The sequence below is a fragment of the Aquarana catesbeiana genome, linkage group LG11, assembly GCF_042186555.1.
Source record: "Aquarana catesbeiana isolate 2022-GZ linkage group LG11, ASM4218655v1, whole genome shotgun sequence".
In the NCBI taxonomy this organism is placed as follows: Eukaryota; Metazoa; Chordata; class Amphibia; order Anura; family Ranidae; genus Aquarana; species Aquarana catesbeiana.
Genome location: NC_133334.1, coordinates 204,483,922 through 204,508,444, shown reverse-complemented (window position 1 = coordinate 204,508,444; position 24,523 = coordinate 204,483,922). Strand labels below are relative to the sequence as shown.

At 44.0% G+C, this 24,523-nt stretch overlaps 1 protein-coding gene across 1 annotated transcript in view; it reads right to left on the bottom strand.

Annotated features, from left to right (window-relative positions):
* SLC12A4 (solute carrier family 12 member 4) overlaps positions 1-24,523 on the bottom strand; it is a 420,155-nt gene that overhangs the window by 253,013 nt on the left and 142,619 nt on the right. Inside the window, exon 6 of the mRNA XM_073605176.1 lies at positions 20,342-20,472. Within this exon, the coding sequence (XP_073461277.1) occupies positions 20,342-20,472 (131 nt within the window). The remainder of the gene's footprint in view (positions 1-20,341; positions 20,473-24,523) is intronic.

Here is a 24,523-nt window from a genome sequence, read left to right as displayed (position 1 = left end):
ATGGCCAGGTGTGGGCTACTCCTTCGTTATTTCTTCATCAATTAAGCAGGTAAATGGTCCAGAATTGATTCTAAGTGTGGTATTTGAATTTGCAATCTATTGCTGTGAACCTACATCGAGAGTTCAAAAGAGCTTTCAATGCAAGTGAAAGGCCATTGTAAGGCTTCAAAAACTAAACAAATCCATCAGAGAGATAGCAGCAACATTAGGAGAGGCCAAATCAACAGTTTGGTGCATTCTGAGGAAAGAAGAACGCACTGGTGAACTCAGCAACATAAAAAGGCCTAGACGTCCATGGAAGGCAACAGTGATGGATTATCGCAGGATCCTCGCTATGATAAAGAAAAACCCATTCATAGCATCCAGACAAGTGAAGCATACTCTCCAGGATGTGGGTGTATCATTGTCAAAGTCTACAAAGAAGAGAAAACTTCACAAGAGCAAATACAGAGGGTTCACCACAAGGTGCAAACAATTCATAAGTCTGAAGAATAGAAAAACCAGATTAGACTTTGCCAAAAAAAAATCTAAAAAAGCCAGACCAGTTGTAGAAAAGCATTCTTTGGCTGGATGATACTAAGATTAATGTGTACCAGGATGACGGGAAGAAAAAATTGTGGAAAAAGCTTGGAACAGCTCATGATTCAAAGCACACAACTTCATCTGTAAAACATGGTGGAGGCAGTGTGATGGCATGGGCATGCATGGCTTCCAGTGGCACTGGGTCATTGGTGTTTATTGATGATGTGACAGAAGACAGAAGCAGCCGGATGAAATCTGCAATGTTTAGAGATAAACTGTCAGCCCAGATTCAGCCCATGGTTCAGAGAAGCAGGATCTTTCATTCTATGAATAGTGTAGGACCCACTGATAATGGGGTACTTTGATGGAGTAAGTGGGCTTAAGCACCATATAGCTATATGGTGTGACCAAATCCCCATATTTTTTGAAAATGTTCAGGTGTTTTATATAGTCTTGCAGGAGTTAAATGTCATTTTTGGATGTGTGTGCTGTAATATTTTGTTCCGTTTGTATGGTCTTATGGCTGCACCATCTTTAATGCATTTTTTAGGGTGTGCCCACCAAGCATTTGTCTATTGTACGGATCCTGACCAGAAGAGTGGCAAGAAGAAAGCCATTGTTGAAAGAAAGCCAAAGGGTCCAATTTGCAGTTTGCTAGAAACCACATGGGGGAAACCGCAAACGTAGAAGGTGCTCTGGTCAGGTGAGTCCAAATTGAACTTTTTGGCCCAAAAGCAACATGCTATGTGTGGCAGAAACTAACACTACACATCACCCTGAACACACCATCCCCACTGTGAAACATGGGGGTGGCAGCATCATGTTGTTGGGATGCTTTACTTCAGCAGGGACAGGGAAGCTAGTCAGAGTTGATGGGAAGATAGATGGAGCCAAATACAAGGCAATCTTAGTAGAAAACCTGTTAGAGTCTGCAAAAGACTCTAAAGTTTAGACCTGAATCCAATTGAGAATCTGTGGCAAGACTTGAAAACTGCTGTTCAGACGCTCTACATCTAATCTGACAGAACAGAGCTATTTTGCAAAGAAGAATGGGCAAAAATTGCACTCTCTAGATGTGCAAAGCTGGTAGAGACATCCCCAAAAAGACTTGCAGCTGTAATTGCAGCAAAAGGTGGTTCGACAAAGTATTGACTCGGGGCTGAATACAAATGCACGCCACACTTCCCATACAGTTGTGCTCGTAAGTTTACATACCCTGGCAGAATTTATGATTTCTTGGCCATTTTTCTGAGAATATTATGACACAAACATTTTTCACTCATGGTTAGTGTTTGGCTGAAGCCATTTATTATCAATCAACTGTGTTTACTCTCTTTAAATCATAATGACAACAGAAACTACCCAAATGACTCTGATCAAAAGTTTACATACCCCAGTTCTTAATACCGTGTATTGCCCCCTTTAACATCAATTACAGCTTGAAGTCTTTTGTGGTATGAGTGGATGAGGCTCTTTATCTTCTCAGATGGTAAAGCTGCCCATTCCTTTTGGCAAAAAGCCTCCAGTTCCTGTAAATTCTTGGGCTTCCTTTCATAAACTGCACATTTGAGATCTCCCCAGAGTGGCTCAATGATATTCAGGCCAGGAGACTGAGATGGCCACTCCAGAACCTTCACTTTATTCTGCTGTAGTCAATGACAGGTCGACTTGGCCTAGTGTTTTTTTTTGATCATTGTCATGTTAGAATGTCCAAGTACGTCCCATGCGCAGCTTCCTTGATGATGAATGCAAATGTTCCTCCAGTATTTTTTTGGTAACATACTGCATTCATCTTGCCATCAATTTTGACCAAATTTTCTGTGCCTTTGTAGCTCACGCATCCCTAAAACATCAGTGATCCACCTCCGTGTTTCACAGCCGTGTTTCACAGTAGGAATGGTGAACCTTTCATCATAGGCCTTGTTGACTCCTCTCCAAATGTAGCATGTATGGTTGTGGCCAAAAAGCTAAATTTTCGTCTCATCATTCCAAATGACTTTGTGCCAGAAGGTTTGAGGCTTGTCTCTGTGCTGTTTGGCGTATTGTAAGCGTGATACTTTGTGGCATTTGCATAGTAATGGCTTTCTTCTGGAAAGTGCCTCCTTATTGTGCATCTTGAAACAGCCACACCACATGTTTTCAGGGAGTCCTGTATTTCACCTGAAGTTATTTGTGGGTTTTTCTTTGCATCCCGAACAATTTTCCTGGCAGTTGTGGCTGAAATTTTAGTTGGTCTACCTGACCTTGTGGTTTGGTTTCAACAGAACCCCTCATTTTTCATTTCTTGATTAGATTTTGAACACTGCTGATTGGCATTCTCAATTCCTTGGATATCTTTTTATATCCCTTTTCTGTTTTATACAGTTCAACTACCTTTTCCCGCAGATCCTTTGACAATTCTTTTGCTTTCCCCCCATCACTCAGAATCCAGAAACGTCAGTGCAACACTGGTTGAAAGATGCAAGGGTCTGTCAGGAGTCCAGAAACTCATTGACCTTTTGTACACACACACACACACACACACACACACACTAATTACAAGCAAACAGATCACAGGTGAGGATGGCTACCTTTAATAGCCATTCAAACCCCTTTTGTGTCAACTTGTGTGCATGTTATCAGGCCAAAATCACCAAGGTATGTAGACTTTTGATCAGGATCATTTGGGTAGTTTCTGTTGTCATTATGAATTAAAAAGAGTAAACACAGTCGATTTACAATAAATGACTTCAGCCAAACACTAACCATGAGTGAAAGAAATGTTTTTGTGTTATTGCCAAGAAATCATAAATTCTGCCAGGGTAGCTTTTGAGCACAACTGTATTTGCAAAAAAATGTTGAAAATCATTTATCATTTTCCTTCAACTTCACAATTATGTGCCACTTTGCGTTGGTCTATCAAATAAAATCCCAATAAAATAGGCATTTTCATTCTGAATGACAGTTACTCAGTCATGCAACACTGTACCCATATGAAATTTGTCTTTTTTTTTTTTTACACAAATAGAGCTTACTTTTGGTAGTATTTAATCACCACTGGGGTCTTTTTTCCTCCCCCCCCCCCCTCTATAAATGAAAAAAGACCAAAAAGTTTGTAAAAAAAATGCACCTTTCTTAGTTTCTGTAATAACATTTTGCAAATTAGTAATTTTTCTTCAATAAATTTTGGGCAAAATTTATACTGCTACATCTTTGGTAAAAATAACCAAAATCAGTGTATATTATTTGGTCTGTGTCTACAAGCTATGGTACCAATAACTTAAAATTGATCACACCTGATGTACTGATGGCCTATCTCATTTCTTGACACGAACAAGCCAGGAAAGTACAAATTACCCCCCAAATGACCGCTTTTTGGAAAGTAGACATTCCAAGGTATTTAGTAAGAGGCATTGGCAAGTTTTTTGAAGTTGTAATTTTTTCCCAAAATTCTTTGCAAAATGAAGATAGCATATATCAGCCGACCCGAATATAAGCCGAGGCACCTAATTTTAATACAAAAAACTGGGAAAACGTATTGACTCGAGTATAAGCCTAGGGTGAGAAATGCGCAGCTACTGTAAGTGGAAAAGAGGGTCAACAATGCCCATTTGCAGCCTCACTGTGCCCATTTGCAGCCATAGGTCCCCCGAACTTCAAACTCGGTAGTTAAGGGTTCCTAGATGCCCCCTAGCTGCAGCCAAAATTAGGGGTCTCTGGACCCAAAGGGTCCGGAAATGACATTGCTGCAGATAGACACAGTTGACCGACTTTGGGGCCCCGTATCTCGGGCCACTTGGTGCTAGGAAATCCAAATTTGGCATGCAAAGCTGGGGTTCCTAGCACCAAGTGGCCACAAGATACGGGGCCCCAAAGTAGATTCGGAAAATGTCAAGCACTTTTCTGCAGCAAAGAATGGCATTTGCTGGACCGAATTTGGGGCCCCGTATCTCTGGGCCACTTGGTGCAAGGAACCCCAGCTTTGGATATGTTGTAGTGCTAGTTCCACTGGGATTGCACACCAAATTTGAGGGCCCTAGCACCAAAGTCAGTTTGGAAAATGTCATTCTCTGCTGCAGAAAAGTGCTTGACTCTAGTATAAGCCGGGGGGGGGGCATTTTCAGCATGTGCTGAAAAACTCGGCTTATACTCAAGTATATACGGTATATATTTTTTTTTTCACAAAATTATCATATTAAAAGGTTATTTCTCACACACAGCATGTGCATACTACACCCCAAAACACATTCTACTACTCCTCTCGAGTATGGCGATACCATGTGTGAGACTTTTCCACAGCCTGGCCACATACAGAGGCCCAACATGCAGGGAGCACCATTAGGCGTTCTAGGGACATGAATTACACATATTTCCTAACAACCTATCACACTTTTGAAGGTCCTGGGGCACCAGGACAGTGGAATTACCCACAAAATAACCCCATTTTTGGAAAGAAAACACCCCAACGTATATTCTAGGAGGCATAATGAGTCTTTAAAACATGTGATTTTTATCCCCAAGTTTTTTGGAAAATGTGTTAAGAAAATGAAAACGCATTTTTTTTTTTTTTTTACACAAAGTTGTCCATTTATAAGATATTTCTAACATATAGCATGTACATAGCAAAAATTACACCCCAAAATATATTCTGCTACTCCTTTCCTATGGCAATACCACTTGTGAGACTTTCCACAGCCTGGCCACATACAGAGGCCCAATGTGCAGGGAGCACCATCAGGTGTTCTAAGGGCATAAATTTAATATCGAATTTGACTACCTATTACACTTTTGTGAGGCACTGATGGGCACTGTAGTGGCATGGATAAGCATTGATGTGGCACAGATAAGAACTGATGTGGCACGGATGAGTACTGAGGTGGCATGAATGTGGCACGGATAAGCAATGATGTGGCATGGATGTGGCACTGATGTGGCACGGATGAGCACTGATGTGGCATAGATGAGCGCTGATGTGGCATAGATGAGCACAGTTGTGGCATGGATGGGCACGGATGTAGCATGGACGGGTATGGATGAGCACGAATGAGGGATGGGTGGGAATGAATGACCCAACAGCCACGGACTTTCCCGGGTGCGCCCCAGGGGGCACGTAGGAAGCACGATTCTGGGAGGGCGTTATTGTACACCCCCCAGAATTAGCCGACCACGCTGTGGCTTGGTCGGCAAGTGGTTATAATGGTTATAAGCAAACTTTGCTGTAGGAAGATAGTTTATCCAGTCATCTTGAAGATAACTGACAAAACATCAAAGCTACTGCTCTAACATTTGATTTTCCTCTGTCTGACCATTAGACTGAGAATGAAAAGCAGAAGACAGATTATTTGTTACACCTAAAGCTAAACAAAAGCTTTTCCAAAATTTTGAAGTAAACTGTACTCCTTTGTCAGACACCTCAACATTAGGAATTCCATGTAGTCTTAAGACACCTCGAACCATCAACTCTACAGTTTGTTTAGCAGATGGTACCTCCTTAACAGATATAAAGTGAGCCATTTTGGTGAGACAATCTACGAATACTAAGATATTGGCATTTTTTTTTTTTTTTTGAGGGAGGTAAATTGACCACCAAGTCCATAGAAAAAGATCCCTATAATCTTAAAGGAACAGGGAGTGGCTGGAGCAACCCCAAAAGACAAGCTTGGGGTGTCTTATACAAGCTGTACACTCACTACTTTACATTGTAGCAAAGTGTCATTTCTTCAGTGTTTTCAGTGAAAAAGATATAATAAAATATGGATTAAAAAATGCTATTGGATTATTGTACAGGGTTCTATACTTCTTAATTATTGGGGTGGTATTTGTACCATTTAAGGGTTTAATGTAGGTAGTCTGTATCATTTGGAATTTTTCATACATAATTTTCACCGTCTTCCAGCCATCTGTCCCTTATTTAGAATATTTGTGAGCACATCCCCTGTGAGTGTATATAAGCTTTTTGAATGGTAATGTATCATTGACATCTTTTTTCCATTGCTGTAGCTTTGCGCGCTGCAAACAGTGTCTCGTGTATAATGTAGTTTGATATTTGTCTAGTTCTACGTCAGGCAATAGTCCCAACTGACATAATTTGGGGTCCAGTACTACGGGAGATCCCATATTGTCATGTAAGAAGCGAACTATCTGAGTCCAGAATGTCTGTATGTTTGGACAACTCCAAATTAAATGGTAGAACGTACCAGGATCAGCCCAAAATAGAAGGCATATTGGGTTATGTGTGTGTTGAAATTTTGCCATTTTCAGCGGTATACTTTATGTAGGATATATAGTTGTGTCAGTCTATCTGATATTTTGGGGGATACTGCCTTGGTTCCTTCCAATATTTCATCCCAGTCCTCATCTGCAATTGGTCCTGTATCTTGCTCCCATGCCGTTTTCATCTTCTGTGTAATTGCTATAGTTTTCTGGTGTCTAAGAGCTTAATACAGGTTTGATATAAGTTTGGAGGGGTCCTCACCCATAACTATACGATAACACCAAATTTAACACACCTGCTCCCCATTCACATCTGAGAATTTGTAACACTAACGAGTCACATCACACCAGGGAGGGAAAATGGCTAATTGGGCCCAATTTGATCACTTTCACTTAGGGGCATACTCAGTTTTGTTGCCAGCGGTTTAGACATTAATGGCTGTGTGTCAAGTTATTTTGAGGGGACAGCAAATTTACACTCTTATACAAGCTGTACACTCACTACTTTACATTGTAGCAAAGTGTAATTTCTTCAGTGTTGTCCCATGAAAAGGTATAATAAAGTATTTACAAAATTGTGAGGGGTGTAGTCACTTTTGTGAGATACTGTAGCTTTTGACATCTTTCTTGTAACCAGGCCACCAAAAAGGAATGTGATAAAAGTTCTTCTGTCTTAGAAGCCCCAAAAAGACCAGCAAGTTTGGAGTCATGAACCAACTCGAGGGCTTCAACACAGATTCAGGTACATAGAGACCATGTGCTTGCAAAAGCCGTTCTTGTACTCAAGGTTAAATGTCCTTAGGAGGATGATTGAGGAGTGGGTCATTCTCATACCCCTCTTTGTGGAGACTCAAGAATGTCTTGTGGCCCCTAGAAAGTTCTTCTGAGACTGGATTGTACATTTAAAGTGGTCTTCCTGGAGAGGCTCAGACAACATCCTCGATAAGGCATCAACCTTACTATGTCTTGACTTAGGTCAATACGAGTTTATAAAATTGAACCTGGAAAAGAGGAGACACCAACATGCTTATCTAGAAGACAATTTCCTGGCAGAAAAATGAATTCCAATTTTTTATGATCAGTGAGAACAGTTGCAGGATTATTAGCCCCTTAGAGAAAATGCCTCCATTCGGAAAAGGCCAAAACAAATGCCAGCAACTACATTTTCCAAACATAATTACATTTTGGCTGAAGACATTCAGAAAGCACAAGGACGAAGCTGCATATTTTTTCCATTTTGCCGAGAAAGGATGGCTCCCACAACAAAGTCTGGAGCATCCACTTGCACAATAAAAGGAAGTTCAGGCTCAGGATGTACCAATTTTGGTGCTGAAGTAAAAAGTTTTTAGCTTACTAAAAGGCAGTCTGCACTTCAGCTGACCACACAAAGGGCACCCCTTTCTTTGTCAGCTGGGTAATTGGTGCTATCACCTTGGAAAAATTTCTTATGAATTTTCTGTAGAAGTTGGCAAATCCAACAAATCATACTTCTTTAATGTTTCTAGAGGCAGGCCAATCCACTACTGCTTTGATCTTAGGATTAATGCTCACACCTTCTGGAGAAATCATGTATCCCAAGAATTGGATCTGGGTTCCTTCAAACTCACATTTCTCCAGTTTGATGTCAATTCTTTCTCTTTCAAAGACAGTGCAACAATGCCTGCAATGCTCCTCCAGGTTATCAGAAAACATGAGACCATCATCCAGATAAGCAATCACAAACTGGTCCAACAGATCTCAAAGATCAGCGATGAAGTGTTGAAAAGTTGCGGGAGCGTTGCAAAGGCCCTAAGGCATAAACAAGGACTCGCCCATATCTTGCTCTAAAGGCAGTTTTCCATTCGTCTCCTTGATGAATGCAGACAAATACGATCCCTGTAAGTCAGGTTTTCTAAAGACCTTGGCAGAACAGAGTCTTTCCAATATTTCAGAGATAAGGTTCTAGACAAAGTTTTGTGCAATGGGGGCACAATCCTTTCCCAGTTTATGGAAGGATTCTGGGTAGAAAACTAAGGAATACCCAGGATGACAGGAAACTTTGGTGACATAATCAGCTGAAAGTTCATAAACCCACAATGGTCAGTCTTAAATTGGAGTACCAGAGCAGCTGTTTCATGGGTAACAGGTCCTGTTGATAGGGGTGAACCATCAATTGTCTCCATATCAATCGGTGCAGATTTATTTATTGATTATATTTGCTTTGGGCAAACTCCATGTCCATAATGTCCCCACCCCCCACCCCCAGGCCCCTGAGCCCAGCATAGCAAGGCAAAAAAAATTCACAGCCGTCTGTGATAAGTTTAATAGGGGTAACAAAATGAAAAGAAATTGAGAATTTACCATATTTTCTTCATGGAGCAATGGAAAGGTAGACTGAGTAATGGAGTTTATTTATTCAGGCATTAACATCAGTCGCAGCAATTGTCCTTTTGACTTTGTTGGTTCAATTAATTGCGTAATGCCCAGAGTCCCCACAATAGAAATATGAAAGTTCTCCAAATGCCTTTTCACTTTCTCCTGAGCAGAACAGAGCAGAAACAGATCTCCTAATAGCATCAACCTGCATAGGTTCAGGAATGTTAAAATTCGGGGAATCTTTTGGATCCTTCTGAACAAACTGACTAGCAGAGAAATGCATGCCACCATTACCTACAAACATTCCCAGTTTCTCCTTCCATCCCTGAGTAAGGCCTCTGATTAATTCAGATATATAAATGTATGAATGCCTCAAAATCATTAGGGGTCTTCAATCTGGCAAGCTCATCTTTTACCTGTTCAGAGAGCCCTTGGCAGAACTGACTCTTTTGTTCTGCTGGGTTCCAAGTGGTATCTGAGAACCAACATCAGATTTCAGCTGTGTACTCAGCAACAGAAAGTATACCCAGCTGCAAAATACGCAACTTTGCTTCGGCAGTAGTGCTGCGGTTAGGATCATAAATCTGATTCCTAGCGGTCACAACGGTCTCAAAATTATTCAGAGTAGCACTGTTTTGTTCTATATGAAAAGGAGAGGCCCAAGCTAGGGCTTCCTCAGTCAGAAGGTTGATAAATAGTATCTTTGTTTCCTCAGAAGTAAATGCAGCTGGTTACCTTTTTAAATATATGAAACACTGGATAAGGAACCCTCTCGAATGGTGGCGGCCTCCATTACATTTGAGTGATAGAGGCATGCATGCGTTAGCATCATCTCGGAAACATACATCCAGAAATTTTTCTGTAGAGCATGGTTTTCTTCCTGTTGCCTTTTCACCACACTTTCCAGTTTGTCAAATTTGTCTTGGTGGGCAACGCCTAACTCCTGCAGCTCTGAAATTAGCTGCCTGAAAGGAGCCACAGCATTAGCTATGCTTGGGCCAAAGTATTATGTCACCGTCAGGGGACAGGCTCTGCAAGAAGAGACATCATCAGCAGGGATCGCAGGTTCAGACCTGGGTCCTGACACGGGGTATTTAAGCATCAGCCCTGGAAGTGACTGGCGCTGTGTTTTCTTGCCAGCTACTGTTTACTTGATGACACGGATTGACCCAACCATTCTCTTGTTTGCTGCCTGCCTCAATCTCTGGCTGGAATCAGATTCTCTCTTGAAGGACCCGTGCCCTGACTCATGGCTGGACCTGACATCCTCTTGCAGATCCCCTAGTGTAAAATCTCCACACCGTAGCCTTCCTTGTCCATACTCATCTCTGGCTTTCGTTGAGGCAATCGCCTGGGGGTCACAACCTACTACCAGCAAGCAGCAAAACCAACGTCCAAGATCCGGAGCTCTAGTAAAAACCAGTTAGTGTGTTTAAACTCTGCATCTCAAATAAGCCTGTGCCACCTGCTTGGAAGGAAAGGGTTGAAATACTTACAGCAAGACACAACCAGCAACTTGAGACCGTTCCCCACTAAACGCACTTTAACCTAAGAAATAGCTAGTATTTCTAACCCTAGGCTCCACTTCCCATGATCCCAGCAGAATTAAATATTGCCAAAAGCCTGTGTTCCTAGTGTCCCTGTTCTTAGTTCCTGCCTTCATGAGCCTTCAAAGACACTTACACTCCAGTTCTTCCAGTGACTATTGCTTCACTGCCTTCTGTCACTGACTCCTGTGTTCCCCAGTGCCTCTATTGCCCAGTGTTCCAGCTCCAGAGTGTGTCTCTCCTGTGCACTTCTTCCTGCATCTCTCCTTTTAGCACTTGTTTGCCCCATGTTAAAGGATAAGTTCACATTAAAAAATAAAAAATAATAATAATTGTTCTTTTTTTGCATGTAAAAAAAAATAAATGTATTTTTTGTTCCAGAAGCCTGTAAAGCATTGCATCAGCGATCAGCAATTCACTGATACCATGCAGGTCTCCTACAAACCTGTCAGTGTATCCGTTTGCTCGTACCTTGTACAAGGAAGCTGATACATTCTGACAGGAAGAATCAATGAACTATCACAGTGCTCAGTGATAGTTCATTAAAAACTACAAGGCGAAAGCCAAAAAGGATATCAGATGCAGAGCGCTGTGTATGAATGACAGGGTTTTCAAAAAGTGACAGCTAGTACGGGGAATTTCTCCAGTACAGGGAGAACAAGCAGCGGACAGCAGTGGGAACATGTTCCACCCTAAAAACGGGTTGAGCATGCAACTTGTACCCAAAAGTGAACTTACTGTATCCTTTAACCCAGCCACCTACACCTGTGTGCCACTAGTGCACTTCTGTCAGCTTCCAGTGTTCTGGCACCTGTGTGCCCCTGTGTATTTCAGCCAGATTCCAGCATTCCTGCCCCTGTGTGTTTACTGGGCACGTCACTGTCCTGTGTATCCAGACCTAATTGCTGCAGTAATCCTTCACTCCTTTTTATATTTCTTTACTGGTGTCTCATACATTCTTGCGACTTCTGTGTCACCCAGTGACCTCTATGTATTCCTATGTTCCATAATTAGATTCTCTGTTTCTGACATCAAGTACCGGTATAGAACCAATATTCAATTGGGTTTGTATTTCAGCTAACGAAATATGGTTGGATGTGTCAAGTTCACACCTATTATGAATTGATCTTTGAAACACTGTATACTGCTATGGAATGAATATGTATATATTCATGATTTTGCAGGGGGCACATTTGCAACTGGGGCTCTTTCTCAAAGTGGGAGCACTTCTAACTCTGCACTCATCATCTGAATTCCTCATCTGAATGTCTCATCTGAAAACGTCTTCTATCATTTCACAGGTATGTGTTGTTGAAACATATCCACCCAAAAACTGAAACACTGCTATCTGCTTTCGCTTATGCCTGTTTAATAATGCTGGTATGTTATTTTTGCTTAACCGTCTGTAGACCTGTCCACATTACAATGCTTTATTATCTCCCTTGTCTTACCAAAAATGATGGCCCGTTAACTTTAGTGCCCTCTTGCTAGTCTGTTTCTGAAGAAGTAAGAATTTTGCCCTGCTGACCAGCCAACATTTATTACCTCCTGATTGATAATTGAAATGCACCCACCCCCCATCCCTATTAGTATAAATATACGTATCTTTTGGGGGAAGCATTTACAACTGGGGCTCTTTCTTAAAGTGGGGCTATTTCTATAAGTGGGAGCACTTCTGACTATACACTTCAGCGAATGTACAAAGCAAATAAACACAAGAAAATTCTTTGAAAAACACCACACAGACATCAGATGACCCTGTTTACCCCTTTAGCTCTTTCACCTTGTAAAATGCACTCTCTACCACTCCTTTTGACAGCTCTGTCCTTTATCCTTAAACTATCTCTCATTCATCCCCCCCTCCCACAGCATATATACCATGGGGACGGAAAGTATTCAGACCCCCTTAAATTTTTCACTCTTTGTTATATTGCAGCCATTTGCTAAAATCATTTAAGTGCATTTTTTCCTCATTAATGTACACACAGCACCCCATATTGACAGAAAAACACAGAATTGTTGACATTTTTGCAGATTTATTAAAAAAGAAAAACTGAAATATCACATGGTCCTAAGTATTCAGACCCTTTGCAGTGACACTCATATTTAACTCGGGTGCTGTCCATTTCTTCTGATCAACCTTGAGATGGTTCTACACCTTCATTTGAGTCTAGCTGTGTTTGATTATACTGATCGGACTAGATTAGGAAAGCCACAAACCTGTCTATATAAGACCTTACAGCTCACAGTGCATGTCAGAGCAAATGAGAATCATGAGGTCAAAGGAACAGCCTGAAGAGCTCAGAGCCAGAATTGTGGCAAGGCACAGATCTGGCCAAGGTTACAAAAAAAGTTCTGCTGCACTTAGGGTTCCTAAGAGCACAGTGGCCTCCATAATCATTAAATGTAAGACGTTTGGGATGACCAAAGCCCCTCCTAGAGCTGGCCGTCCGGCCAAACTTAGCTATCGGGGGAGAAGAGCCTTGGTGAGAGAGGTAAAGAAGAACCTAAAGATCACTGTGGTTGAGCTCCAGAGATGCAGTTGGGGGGATGGGAGAAAGTTGTAGAAAGTCAACCATCACTGCAGCCCTCCACCAGTTGGGGCTTTATGGCAGGGTGGCCCGACGGAAGCCTCTCCTCAGTGCAAGACACACGAAAGCCTGCATGGAGTTTGCTAAAAAACACCTGAAGGACTCCAAGATGGTGAGAAATAAGATTCTTTGGTCTGATGAGACCAAGATAGAACTTTTTGGCCTTAATTCTAAGCTGTATGTGTGGAGAAAACCAGGCACTGCTCATCACCTGTCCAATACAGTCCCAACAGTGAAGCATGGTGGTGGCAGCATCATGATGTGGGGGTGTTTTTCAGCTGCAGGGACAGGACGACTGGTTGCAATCGAGGGAAAGGTTAATGCGGCCAAGTACAGGGATATCCTGGACGAAAACCTTCTCAAGAATGCTCAGGACCTCACACTGGGCCGAAGGTTTACCTTCCAAGACAATGACCCTAAGCACACAGCTAAAATAATGAAGGAGTGACTTCACAACAACTCCGTGACTGTTCTTGAATGGCCCAGCCAGAGCCTGACTTAAACCCAATTGAGCATCTCTGGAGAGACCTAAAAATGGCTGTCCAACGTTTACCATCCAACCTGACAGAACTGGAGAGGATCTGCAAGGAGGAATGGCAGAAGATCCCCAAATCCAGGTGTTGAAAAACTTGTTGCATCTTTCCCAAAAAGACTCATGGCTGTATTAGATCAAAAGGGTGCTTCTACTAAATACTGAGCAAAGGGTCTGAATACTTGTGATATTTCAGTTTTTATTTTTCAATAAATCTGCAAAAATGTCAACAATTCTGTGTTTTTCTGTCAATATGGGGTGCTATTAATGAGGAAAAAGATGAACTTAAATAGTTTTAGCAAATGGCTGCAATATAACAAAGAGTGAAAATTTTAAGGGGGTCTGAATAATTTCCGTCCCCACTGTGTGTGTGTGTGTGTGTATATATATATATATATATATATATATATATATATATATATATATACACACACACACACACACACACACACACACACACACATATACATATACATATACACACACATACACATACACAGTATCTCACAAAAGTGAGCACACCCCTCACATTTCTGTAAAAATTTTATTCTATTTTTTCATGTGACAACACTGAAGAAATGACACTTTCCTACAATGTAATGTAGTGAGTGTACAGCTTGTAAAACCGTTTAAATTTGCTGTCCCCTCAAAATAACTCAACACAGCCATTAATGTCTAAACCGCTGGCAGCAAAAGTGAGTACACCCCTAAGTGAAAATGTCCAAAGTGGGCCCAATTAGCCATTTTCCCTCCCCGGTGTCATGTGACTCATTAGTGTTACAAGGACTCAGGTGCGAATGGGGAGCAGGTATGTTAAATTTGGTGTCATCGCTCTCACTCTCTCATACTGGTCACTGGAAGTTCAACATGGCACCTCATGGCAATGAACTCTCTGAGGATCTGAAAAAAAGCATTGTTGCTCTACATAAAGATGGCCTTGGCTATAAGAAGATTGCCAAAACTGAAACTGAGCTACAGCACAGTGGCCAAGACCATAAAGCGGTTTAACAGGACAGGTTCCACTCAGAACAGGCCTTGAGGGCACGTGTTCAGAGTCATATCCAGAGGTTGTCTTTGAGAAATAGATGTACTGAGTGCTGCCAGCATTGCTGCAGAGGTTGAAGGGGTGGGGGGTCAGCCTGTCAGAGCTCAGATCATACGCCGCACACTGCATCAAACTGGTCTGCATGGCTGTCATCCCAGAAGGAAGCCTCTTCTAAAGATCTTGCACAAGAAAGCCCATAAACAGTTTGCTGAAGACAAGCAGACTAAGGACTTGGATTACTAGAACCATGTCCTGTGGTCTGATGAGATCAAAATAAACTTATTTGGTTCAGATGGTGGTAAGCGTGTGTGGTGGCAACCAGGTGAGGAGTACAAAGACAGGTGTGCCTTGACTACAGTCAAGCATGGTGGTGGAAGTGCCATGGTCTACTGGCTATCAACTTCCTTATTTTAGTCCGGTCGTACGTCATCACGTACAAATCCGTCGGACTTTGGTGTGCAGGCAAGTCCGTTCGTTGGGAAAGTTCGTCGGAAGTCCGTCGAAAGTCCGTCAGATAGACCGTCGGACCAGTCCGGTCAAAAAGTCCGCCCGTGTGTACGCTGCATAAGACAAAATCTCACCCCATCCTGCACCAACCTAGCCACTTCACTTCTAGCATCACTGGACTCACTGGCCCCCCTCACTACACACAGAACCGACCCCTTCAACCTTGACAAACAGATGGTACTAGAAGTCTGAAAAAACATAGTAGTGCTCATGAGTGCTTGTGGCGTATGACTAAGTCTCAGAAAGATTTCAACCAATATAAATCTGCCCTCCGAAATACAATTCCAGCCTCCTCACTGCCAAGCAGACCTATTTTATCACTCTCTTTAGCAACTTATCGCGTCCCCGTCAACTCTTCTCTACCTTCAACTCTCTATTTCGTCCTCCACTGCCTTCGACCGCCAACTCACTCACTGCCCAGGAGATCGTCAATCACTTCAAACAGAAGATTGATACAATTCGTGAGGAGATCTCTACTGTTCAGATATCCTCCATGCTTTACACTTCATGCCCACAGGTACAATCATTACTTCCCTCTTTCAACCCCACCACTATAGACGAGGTTGCTAAACTACTTGCTAACGTCCACCTTACCACCTGCCCTCTGGATCCTGTTCCCTCGCAAATGCTACGTTCACCCTCTTGCTCTATGCTACACTCTCTAACCCACATCTTCAATCTCTCCCTCTCTTCTGGCATCTTCCCCAACTTTCTAAAACATGCACTTGTCAGACCCATACTTAAAAAGCCCTCACTGGACCCATCCAATCCTAACAACCTACGCCCCATCTCCTTGCTTCCCTTCTTATCCAAACTCCTTGAACGTCTGGTCTACAACCAACTGGGCATCCACCTTGCTTATAAAAGCCTTCTTCATCCCCTTCAGTCTAGATTTCGTCCTCAACACTCCACAGAAACTGCTCTCCTAAAACAAACAATCTACCAACGGCCACAACCAATTAACACTATTCTGTACTCCTACTCCTGGACCTCTCTGCTGCCTTTGATATAGTTGACCACCCCCTAATCCTCAAAAAACTCCACGCCTTTGGTCTCCGTAACTGTACTCTTCGCTGGTTCTCTTTCTACTTATCTAACTGCACCTTTAGCGTTTCCTACAAGTCTACTTCCTCCTCTCTTCCTTTCTCTGTTGGGGTCTTCCAAGGTTCTGTTCTTGGACCTCTCCGATTTTCAATCTACACCTCCTCCCTGGGTCAGCTGATAGCCTCTCATGGTTTCCTATATCACCTCTAAGCTGACAACACCCAAATCTATTTCTCTACCCCTCAGCTCACCCACTCTGTCTCCTCACGTATCACTAATTTACTATCAGATATATCAGTCTGGATGTCACACCACTTCCTCAAACTCAATCTATCCAAAACTGAAATTATAATTTTTCCTCCCCCATATGCCCTTTTCCCTTCCCCTGATCTCTCTGTCATAATCGATGGCACAACTATAAACGCATCCCTGCATGCCAAGGTTCTAGGTGTAGTCCTGGACTCTGAACTCTCCTTCAAGCACCACATCCAATCACTGTCCAAATCTTGCCACCACAAAATCCCCAAAATATACCCCTTTCTAACCAATGACACAACAAAGCTCTTAATTCACTCCCTGGTCATCTCTCGCCTCGGCTACTGCAACTCGCTTCTCATTGGCTTACCTCTACATAGTCTATCATCTCTTCAATCCATCATGAATGCTGCTGCCAGACTCATCCACCTTACCAATCGCTCTGTGTCTGCTACCCCTCTCTGTCAATCCCTCCACTGGCTTCCGCTCACCCAACAAATTAAATTCATAATACTAACAACTACCTACAAAGCCATCCACAATTTAGCCCCCAGCTACATCACTAGCCTAGTCTCTAAATACTAGGGGTGCAACGGATCAAAAAACTCACGGTTCGGATCGTTCCTCGGATCAGGAGTCACGGTTCGGATCATTTTCGGATCAACAAAAAAAAATCTCCCCCACTGTAATATCCACAATCTCCCTATTGGCAGAGTATTGGCAGAGTATTGGCGGGTATATTGGCAGGTATATTGGCAGGGTATTGGCGGGTATATTGGCAGGGTATTGGCGGGTATTGGCAGGGCATGGCAGAGTATTGGCAGGGCATTGCAGAGTATTGGCAGGGCATTGCAGAGTATTGGCAGGGCATTGCAGAGTATTGGCACTGCTGCCATCCGATCTCTCCCCTCCACTGTACAGATCAGTACACAGAGGGGAGAGATCACGTGCTAAACGGCCGCCGGGTGTACCAAGATGGCCGCCGCTCCGGAGCTAGGCCAAAGCTGCGGCCTTTCCTATGGCCGAGGCCACAGAGCGCTCCGCGGATCGCGGGTGTCCCGTACGGATCAACCTCCGCGGATCGGATCACGGATCGATGACAATCCGTTGCACCATTACTAAATACAACCTACTCGTTCTCTTCATTCCTCTCAAGACCTTCTGCTCTCTAGCTCCCTCGTCTCCTCCTCCCATTCTCCCTCCAGGACTTTTCCAAAGCCTCTCCAATGCTATGGAATGCCTTACCCCAATCTGTCTGCTTATCTCCTACTCTATTAGCTTTTAGACAATCTCTGAAAACCCTTCTCTTCAGAGAAGCCTACCCTACCCACACCTAACAACTGTATTTTCATTTTCTCCATCAGCTCATCCCCCACAGTTATTACCTTTTGTTCCAATTGACCCTCCCTCCTAGATTGTAAGCTCTAACGAGCAGGGCCCTCTGAACCCTCTTGTATTGATTTGTATTGCAAGTGTACTGTCTGCCCTCATGTTGTAAAGCGCTGCGCAAACTGTTATATAAATCCTGTATAATAATAATATATTGACCTATTTGCTTGACTATATGGCAATTATGTCACTGTTGATCTGTTGGAAATTGTATTTACCAATAAATCTTTACTTTATTAATTTTATTATTGAGTGTGTTGCACCTCATCTAAAGTCCCATGGGCAATTCATGTTGCTTTTGGTTTGCATTTCCGCAATTTTGGGGGAAATTAAAAGTCAGTTCCTGCTTAATCTTTTCAGTCATTAATAGCCTTCCATCAAACAATGCTCTATTCCAGATCAGTTCCCAGGTAGCGAAAAAAGTTCACGTCCTTGAAACATCAGCGGACTGACGTGATTGATCTTGATAGTATTCAGATAATAATGTTCAAGCATTTAGATCCAAAGTGTTTTTATTTTTTTTCCCGTTTAATGACTCTCCTCTCCAACATCTGTGTATCCTGCAAAACTCGTTACTACAAAATACTTGACTCATAATGTCAGCAACATCTGCTTGAGAAAAAGGGGAAAACATAATTTAGGGTGAAACTCCTGATGCAATCTCCAATATATATCTTGTAATGAAGACTACGCCAATCCACAAAACAGTCAATGGAAGGAGCCCATAGAAAATCACAGAAAGACCTGATGGTAACCTAGAAACTCTCAGTACAATCTATCAAATATACTAGAGACCAGCTCTCAGTCATAAGAGGGAAAATGTCAACATAAACTTAATATGCACTCAAGCATCCAGGCTGCACATCACTGCTCTGGATTGGCTTCATGCTAGCAACATCGGTAGACGCCTGTGCAATGGGCTTCAGCAAAGCTATTCGTAGTCTAAAGCCTAGTACACACTGTCAGTTTTTTTTCCTTTCAACCCAGCAGGACAGCTCAGGTCAGAGCCGCTGCACTAACAGTCCAATGTTAGTACAGCAATCTCCCTGCTGAGCTAGTGTGTTCTGATGGTGGTGGTGGGGGGGCTATCCCCTGTCAGAACACTCCAGTCAGTGCTCACAGCCATTGGCTGTGAGTGCTGATTGGGAGCCATTTGGCTGCTGGTTTTCCAGCATGCTCTTTTGACAGAAGCCAGCCGAACTGCTGTCTTCTGTTGGACTGGCTGATATACACACGGGCTGAACGTAGGCCGGTTTTTATTGAACTGGCCAATGTCACCTGACATTCGGCCTGTGTGTACTAGGCTTTAATCCGGGGAGTGTGTGACAGGGTGGCGATGTAGCAGCACAAGTTACCCATGATAAGAAGTACCTGAACAAACAATTTCTTCGAAGGATTACCAGGTAATATTGTAACGTAAACAGTAGCGTTAACATTACTTTACTGATAGATTTAGACCTCAAATTATACAAATGTTTAAAAGGATTAGTCCACCTTTACCAAAAAAATCTGCCTCTGCAGATAAGGGAAAGCGGGAAAAATAAGAAAGAAAGAACTCCTGTGATGAAGGTGAGCAGTAAGAGCTAGGCTTCTCTTCTCTTCTAGAAGTAATCCAGTCAGGCTTCATGGAGGTACACCTATAACAAGAGTATTATTCAGCTTTAGTCTGAGCAGCTCAGTTTGTTTTTATCTACTGTGACAGTGCGGTGCCCTGTCATGGTGTTGAAAGGCAGTCTGAGTCAGGTTTTGTAGACAATAGGCACGCTGATGGTGCAGTTGTGTTTTGGGTTCTTAGGGTAATCAGAACTAGATTTCTGTGCTCCACCCTCCCAAGGAGTCTGTGTGTGGTTGCAAAGGAGCAGCCAGAGAGGTGTGCGAGTCTGTACGGTGCTGTCTGGGACAGGACAGACAGAGGCCTGAGCCTAACAGATGAAAAAGCAGGGAGCTGCAGGAAAGAGGGAGAGAGTTGACAGAGGTACAGTGTTTGTATGCGAGTACAGGGGTGTTGTGTTAGATGGTCAGAAGGACCAAGGCATGAGACCTGAGCAGCAGGGCTGCCAAATAGAGCCAGAAGGCTGAATATTGTTAATTTCATATATAGATGTGGAAACCCCCTGTGAGGAAAGCTAATCGCTGTGAACGTATTCTGTTGTGTTTAAATAAATGAAAAGGTATTATCTGTTGTGGACCGAACTCACTGGTGAGCCCTACATGTCAGCTAAACAACCACCGAAGTAGTCAAACTGCAGATGCCTCTTAGCGGTGTATGCAGTTTTTTGGTAAAGGTGAACTAACCTTCTAAAAAATTAACTATAAAATACAAAGCATGCATAGAAACCAAGCAATAGCATTATAGTCTTACCAACAAGATTTCAATTGCACCTAGAATGTACATGGCACCAGCAAATGTAGTCCCCAAGTAAAAGCAAAGGCCAACAGCTCCACCAAACTCAGGACCAAGGGAACGTGATATCATGAAATATGAACCACCAGCTGAAAATCGAAAGTAAAGAAAAACATTCAGACTATTATAAAACAAAAGGTTTTTGAATGTATAACATTAGGCTAAGGCAATAGCAATGGTAAAAAAAAAAAAACACGTTTTCTAGAACAGATATTTTTTTTTTTTACACGTAGAGGCTACAGTTTTTAGTCTTCCCTGCTTTTTACCTTTCTCATGCACTCTGTATCTGCCATTTTGATTCTACACTAAAGGTATCATAATCCCAGTGGTTTCTCAATATATATTTTACACAAAAGAAATACGTAGCAGAAAAAAAAAAGAAAAAGGATTTCTGACTTAACCTAAAATCCTTTTTTTGGATTACATTACAACACAGGATGAATATTCAGGTACATTGGGTTTGCAAACGAGGTATAAGGACAGCAAAAATAGGATTTTTTAAAACAGCTTACATGTAAAATCCTTTTCTTTCAAAGGACATCACGGGACACAGAGCCACAGTAATTACTGATGGGTTATATAGGGTATCACTGGTGATTAGACACTGGCACACCCTATCAGAAAGTTCAACCCCCTATATAATCCCTCCCCTTGCAGGGATACCTCAGTTTTGTAGCCAAGCAATATAGTGTATTAGAAGAGGGGCGGGACCTCTGTGTCCCGTGATGTCCTTCGAAAAAAGGATTTTACAGGTAAGCCGTTTTAAAAAATCCTATTTTCTTTCTCGAACATCACGGGACACAGAGCCACAGTAATTACTGATGGGATGTCCCAGAGCAATGCTACCTGAGGGGGGGGAACCACGACCAAGTAGGGTGCAATCAGACCTGTACCGCTGCCTGCAGCACACTACGCCCAAAGGCGATATCCTCATGCCTTCTCACATCCACCTGATAGAATCTGGTGAATGTATGAACTGAAGACCAGGTTGCGGCCTTGCAGATCTGAGCCATCGAGGCCTGGTGATGCACTGCCCCAGAAGCACCAATAGCCCTTGTGGAATGTGCCTTGATCTGAAAGAGAGGAATCCTCTGTTTCAAACCTTAAGCTTGAATGATCAATTGTCGAATCCATTTAGAAATGGTAGCTTTTGACGCTACTTGTCCTCTATTGGGACCCTCTGGCAGCAGAAACAAAACATCCGTTTTGCGAATCTGAGCAACTGCCTCGAGATAGGCCTCGACTGCTCTTACTACATCTAATGAATGTAGTGATCTCTCTTCCCAGAGGCGTAACTAGAACCTCCAGGCTTCCAATTTTGGGAGGGCATCCATGGACATCATCCCAAAACCGTGCTTCCTGCATGCCCCCTGGGACGTGCATCCAGCGCAATCACAGTGGCCCTTTACCATGTGATGTCAGCTGATCACATGTAAACAGACTTGCCGGTTATCCGCAGCCCTTCCCTCCCACGCGGTGTCTGTGTGAGGAAAGGACTGCCATTAACTGTCAAGAATGTCAGTAAATTGTTTACACTTATAATCAGTACCACAATCATCAGTGCCCATCAATGCCACCTATCAGTGCCCATCAATGCCGCCTACAAGTGTTACCTATCAGTGCTCATTAATGCTGCCTATTGGTGCCCATCAAATCTGCCTATCAGCACCACCTATCAGTGCTCATTATTGCAGCGTCCATCCATGCCACCTATCGGTACTCTTAAATACTGCCCATCAGTGCCCATCAATACTGCCTTAGTTCTGCCTATCAGTGTTCCTCAGTGCCCATCTGTGCAGCCTATGAGTTCTGCCTATCAGTGCTCATCAATGACCATCAATGCCTCCTATCAGTGCCCCTTTTCAGTGCCTCCTATCTGTGCCCCTATCAGTGCCTTCTTAGTGCCTCCTATCAGTGCCTCCTTTCAGTGCTCATCAGTAAATCCCATTGGTGCCTCCCATCGGTGCCCCCATCAATACTCATCAGTAAATCCTATCAGTGCCTCCCATCGGTGCCCCCTAGTGCCTTCTCAGTGCCCCCCATCATTGCCCAACAGTGCCTCCCATCAGTGCCCCCTATCAGTGCCTCCCTTCAGTGCCCATCAGTGTCCCCTATCAGTGCCTTCCATCGGTGTCCCCTATCAGTGCCTCCCCTTCAGTGCCCATCAGTGTCCCCTATCAGTGCCTTCCATCGGTGTCCCCTATCAGTGCCTCCCCTTCAGTGCTCATCAGTAAATCTTATCAGTGCCCCCTATCAGTGCCCATCAGAGTCCTCTATCAGAGTCCCCTGTCTCCTCAGGACAGCACGGCTCGGAGCGGAGAGCGTCTCTCCAGTGGCATCACTAGGGTTGGTGTCACCCAGTGAGGAAAAAATTGGTGTCACCCCCTCCATCAACTATAGCCCCCCCTCAGTACAGACCCCCCTCCACTAACTGCAGACCCCCCTCTCAGTATAGACCCCCCACTAAGTACAGACCCCCATCTCGCAGTATAGATCCTCCTTACTAAGTACAGACCCCATCCATCAGTATAGCCCCCCTCATTGCAGACCCCCCCATCAGTATAGCCCCCCTCTATCAGCATAGACTCCCATCTATCAGTGTAGACCTCCTTAGTGCAGACCCCATTCATCATTGCAGACCCCCCTCCATAAGTGCAGACCTCCCCTCCATCAGTGCAGACCCCCCCTCCATCAGTTCACATCCCCCCTCAGTACAGACCCCCCCTCCATCATTGCAGACCCCCCCTCCATCAGTTCACACCCCCCTCAGTACAGACCCCCCTCCTTCAGTGAAGGCCCCCCACAATGCAGACCACCCCCCCTCAGTGCAGACCCACCATCAATGCAGACCCCACTCAGTGCAGACTCCCCTCCCTCCATCAATGCAGACCCCCCTCAGTGCAGACCCCCACCTCATCAATGCAGACCCCCCTCAGTGCAGGCCCCCACCTCATCAATGCAGACCCCCCCTCAGTGCAGACCCCCACCTCATCAATGCAGACCCCCCCTCAGTACAGACCCCCACCTCATCAATGCAGACCCCCACCTCATCAATGCAGACCCCCACCTCATCAATGCAGACCCCCACCTCATCAATGCAGACCCCCCTCAGTACAGACCCCCACCTCATCAATGCAGACCCCCCCTCAGTGCAGACCCCCACCTCATCAATGCAGACCCCCACCCCATAGCGTTCCCCCAGCACATGTCTATTTGGATACAAAGTTTACAGACCTCAGAACAGCCTTCTCCCTCGGACTCCTCCTCCGTAACCAGAGAGGGGGGGGGGAGGCGGCTTCGGTCCGCTCCGCTGTACGCCTGTGTGTCTCTCATCTAACAGCAGAGAGACACCGGCATTGTTTGTTTTATTTCCCTGCTCTCCGTTTGTCCTCTCTCTCGCACGGCATGACAGAGGACACACAGCTGATCTCCCCCCCTCCACTCTCTGTGCTCCGCGGGAAATGTGAGCTCCTTAGCTTCACACTTGACTGCCCGCGGAGCACACAGAGAGGGGAGGGGGGAGATCAGCTGTGTGTCCTCTGTCATGCCGTGAGAGAGAGAGGACACACGGAGAGCAGGGAAATAAAACAAACAATGCCGGTGTCTCTCTGCTGTTAGATGAGAGACACGCTCAGCCTCAGCGATGTGAAGAGCAACCCCGCTGCCCCCCCCCCCCCACAGTGGCGGAATGCCGGCCCCGTCGCAACTGTGACTGTTGCGACCCCGGTAATTCCGCCACTGTCTCTTCCGGAGAACAGGGATCTGGAAAAAAGGAAGGCAGAACAATGTCTTGGTTTTAATGAAGATCAGAAACCACCTTCGGCAAAAAACTAGGATGAGGGCGCAGTACCACTCTATCCTTGTGTATAATCAAATAAGGCTCCTTACAGAAAAGGGCTGCTAATTCTGAAACTCTTCTAGCAGAAGAGATGGCCACCAGAAGAATTAACTTCCTTGTCAACAAGACCAAAGGAATCTGACTTATTGGTTCAAAAGGCTGTTTCTGTAACACAGCCAGGACCAAGTTCAAGTCCCAGGGGTTTAGGGGCGCCTTAACCGGAGGACTAAGACGCATCACCCCCTGCATAAAGTTTCGGACCAAAGAATGCGAAGCAAGTGGCCGTTGAAATAATACTGATA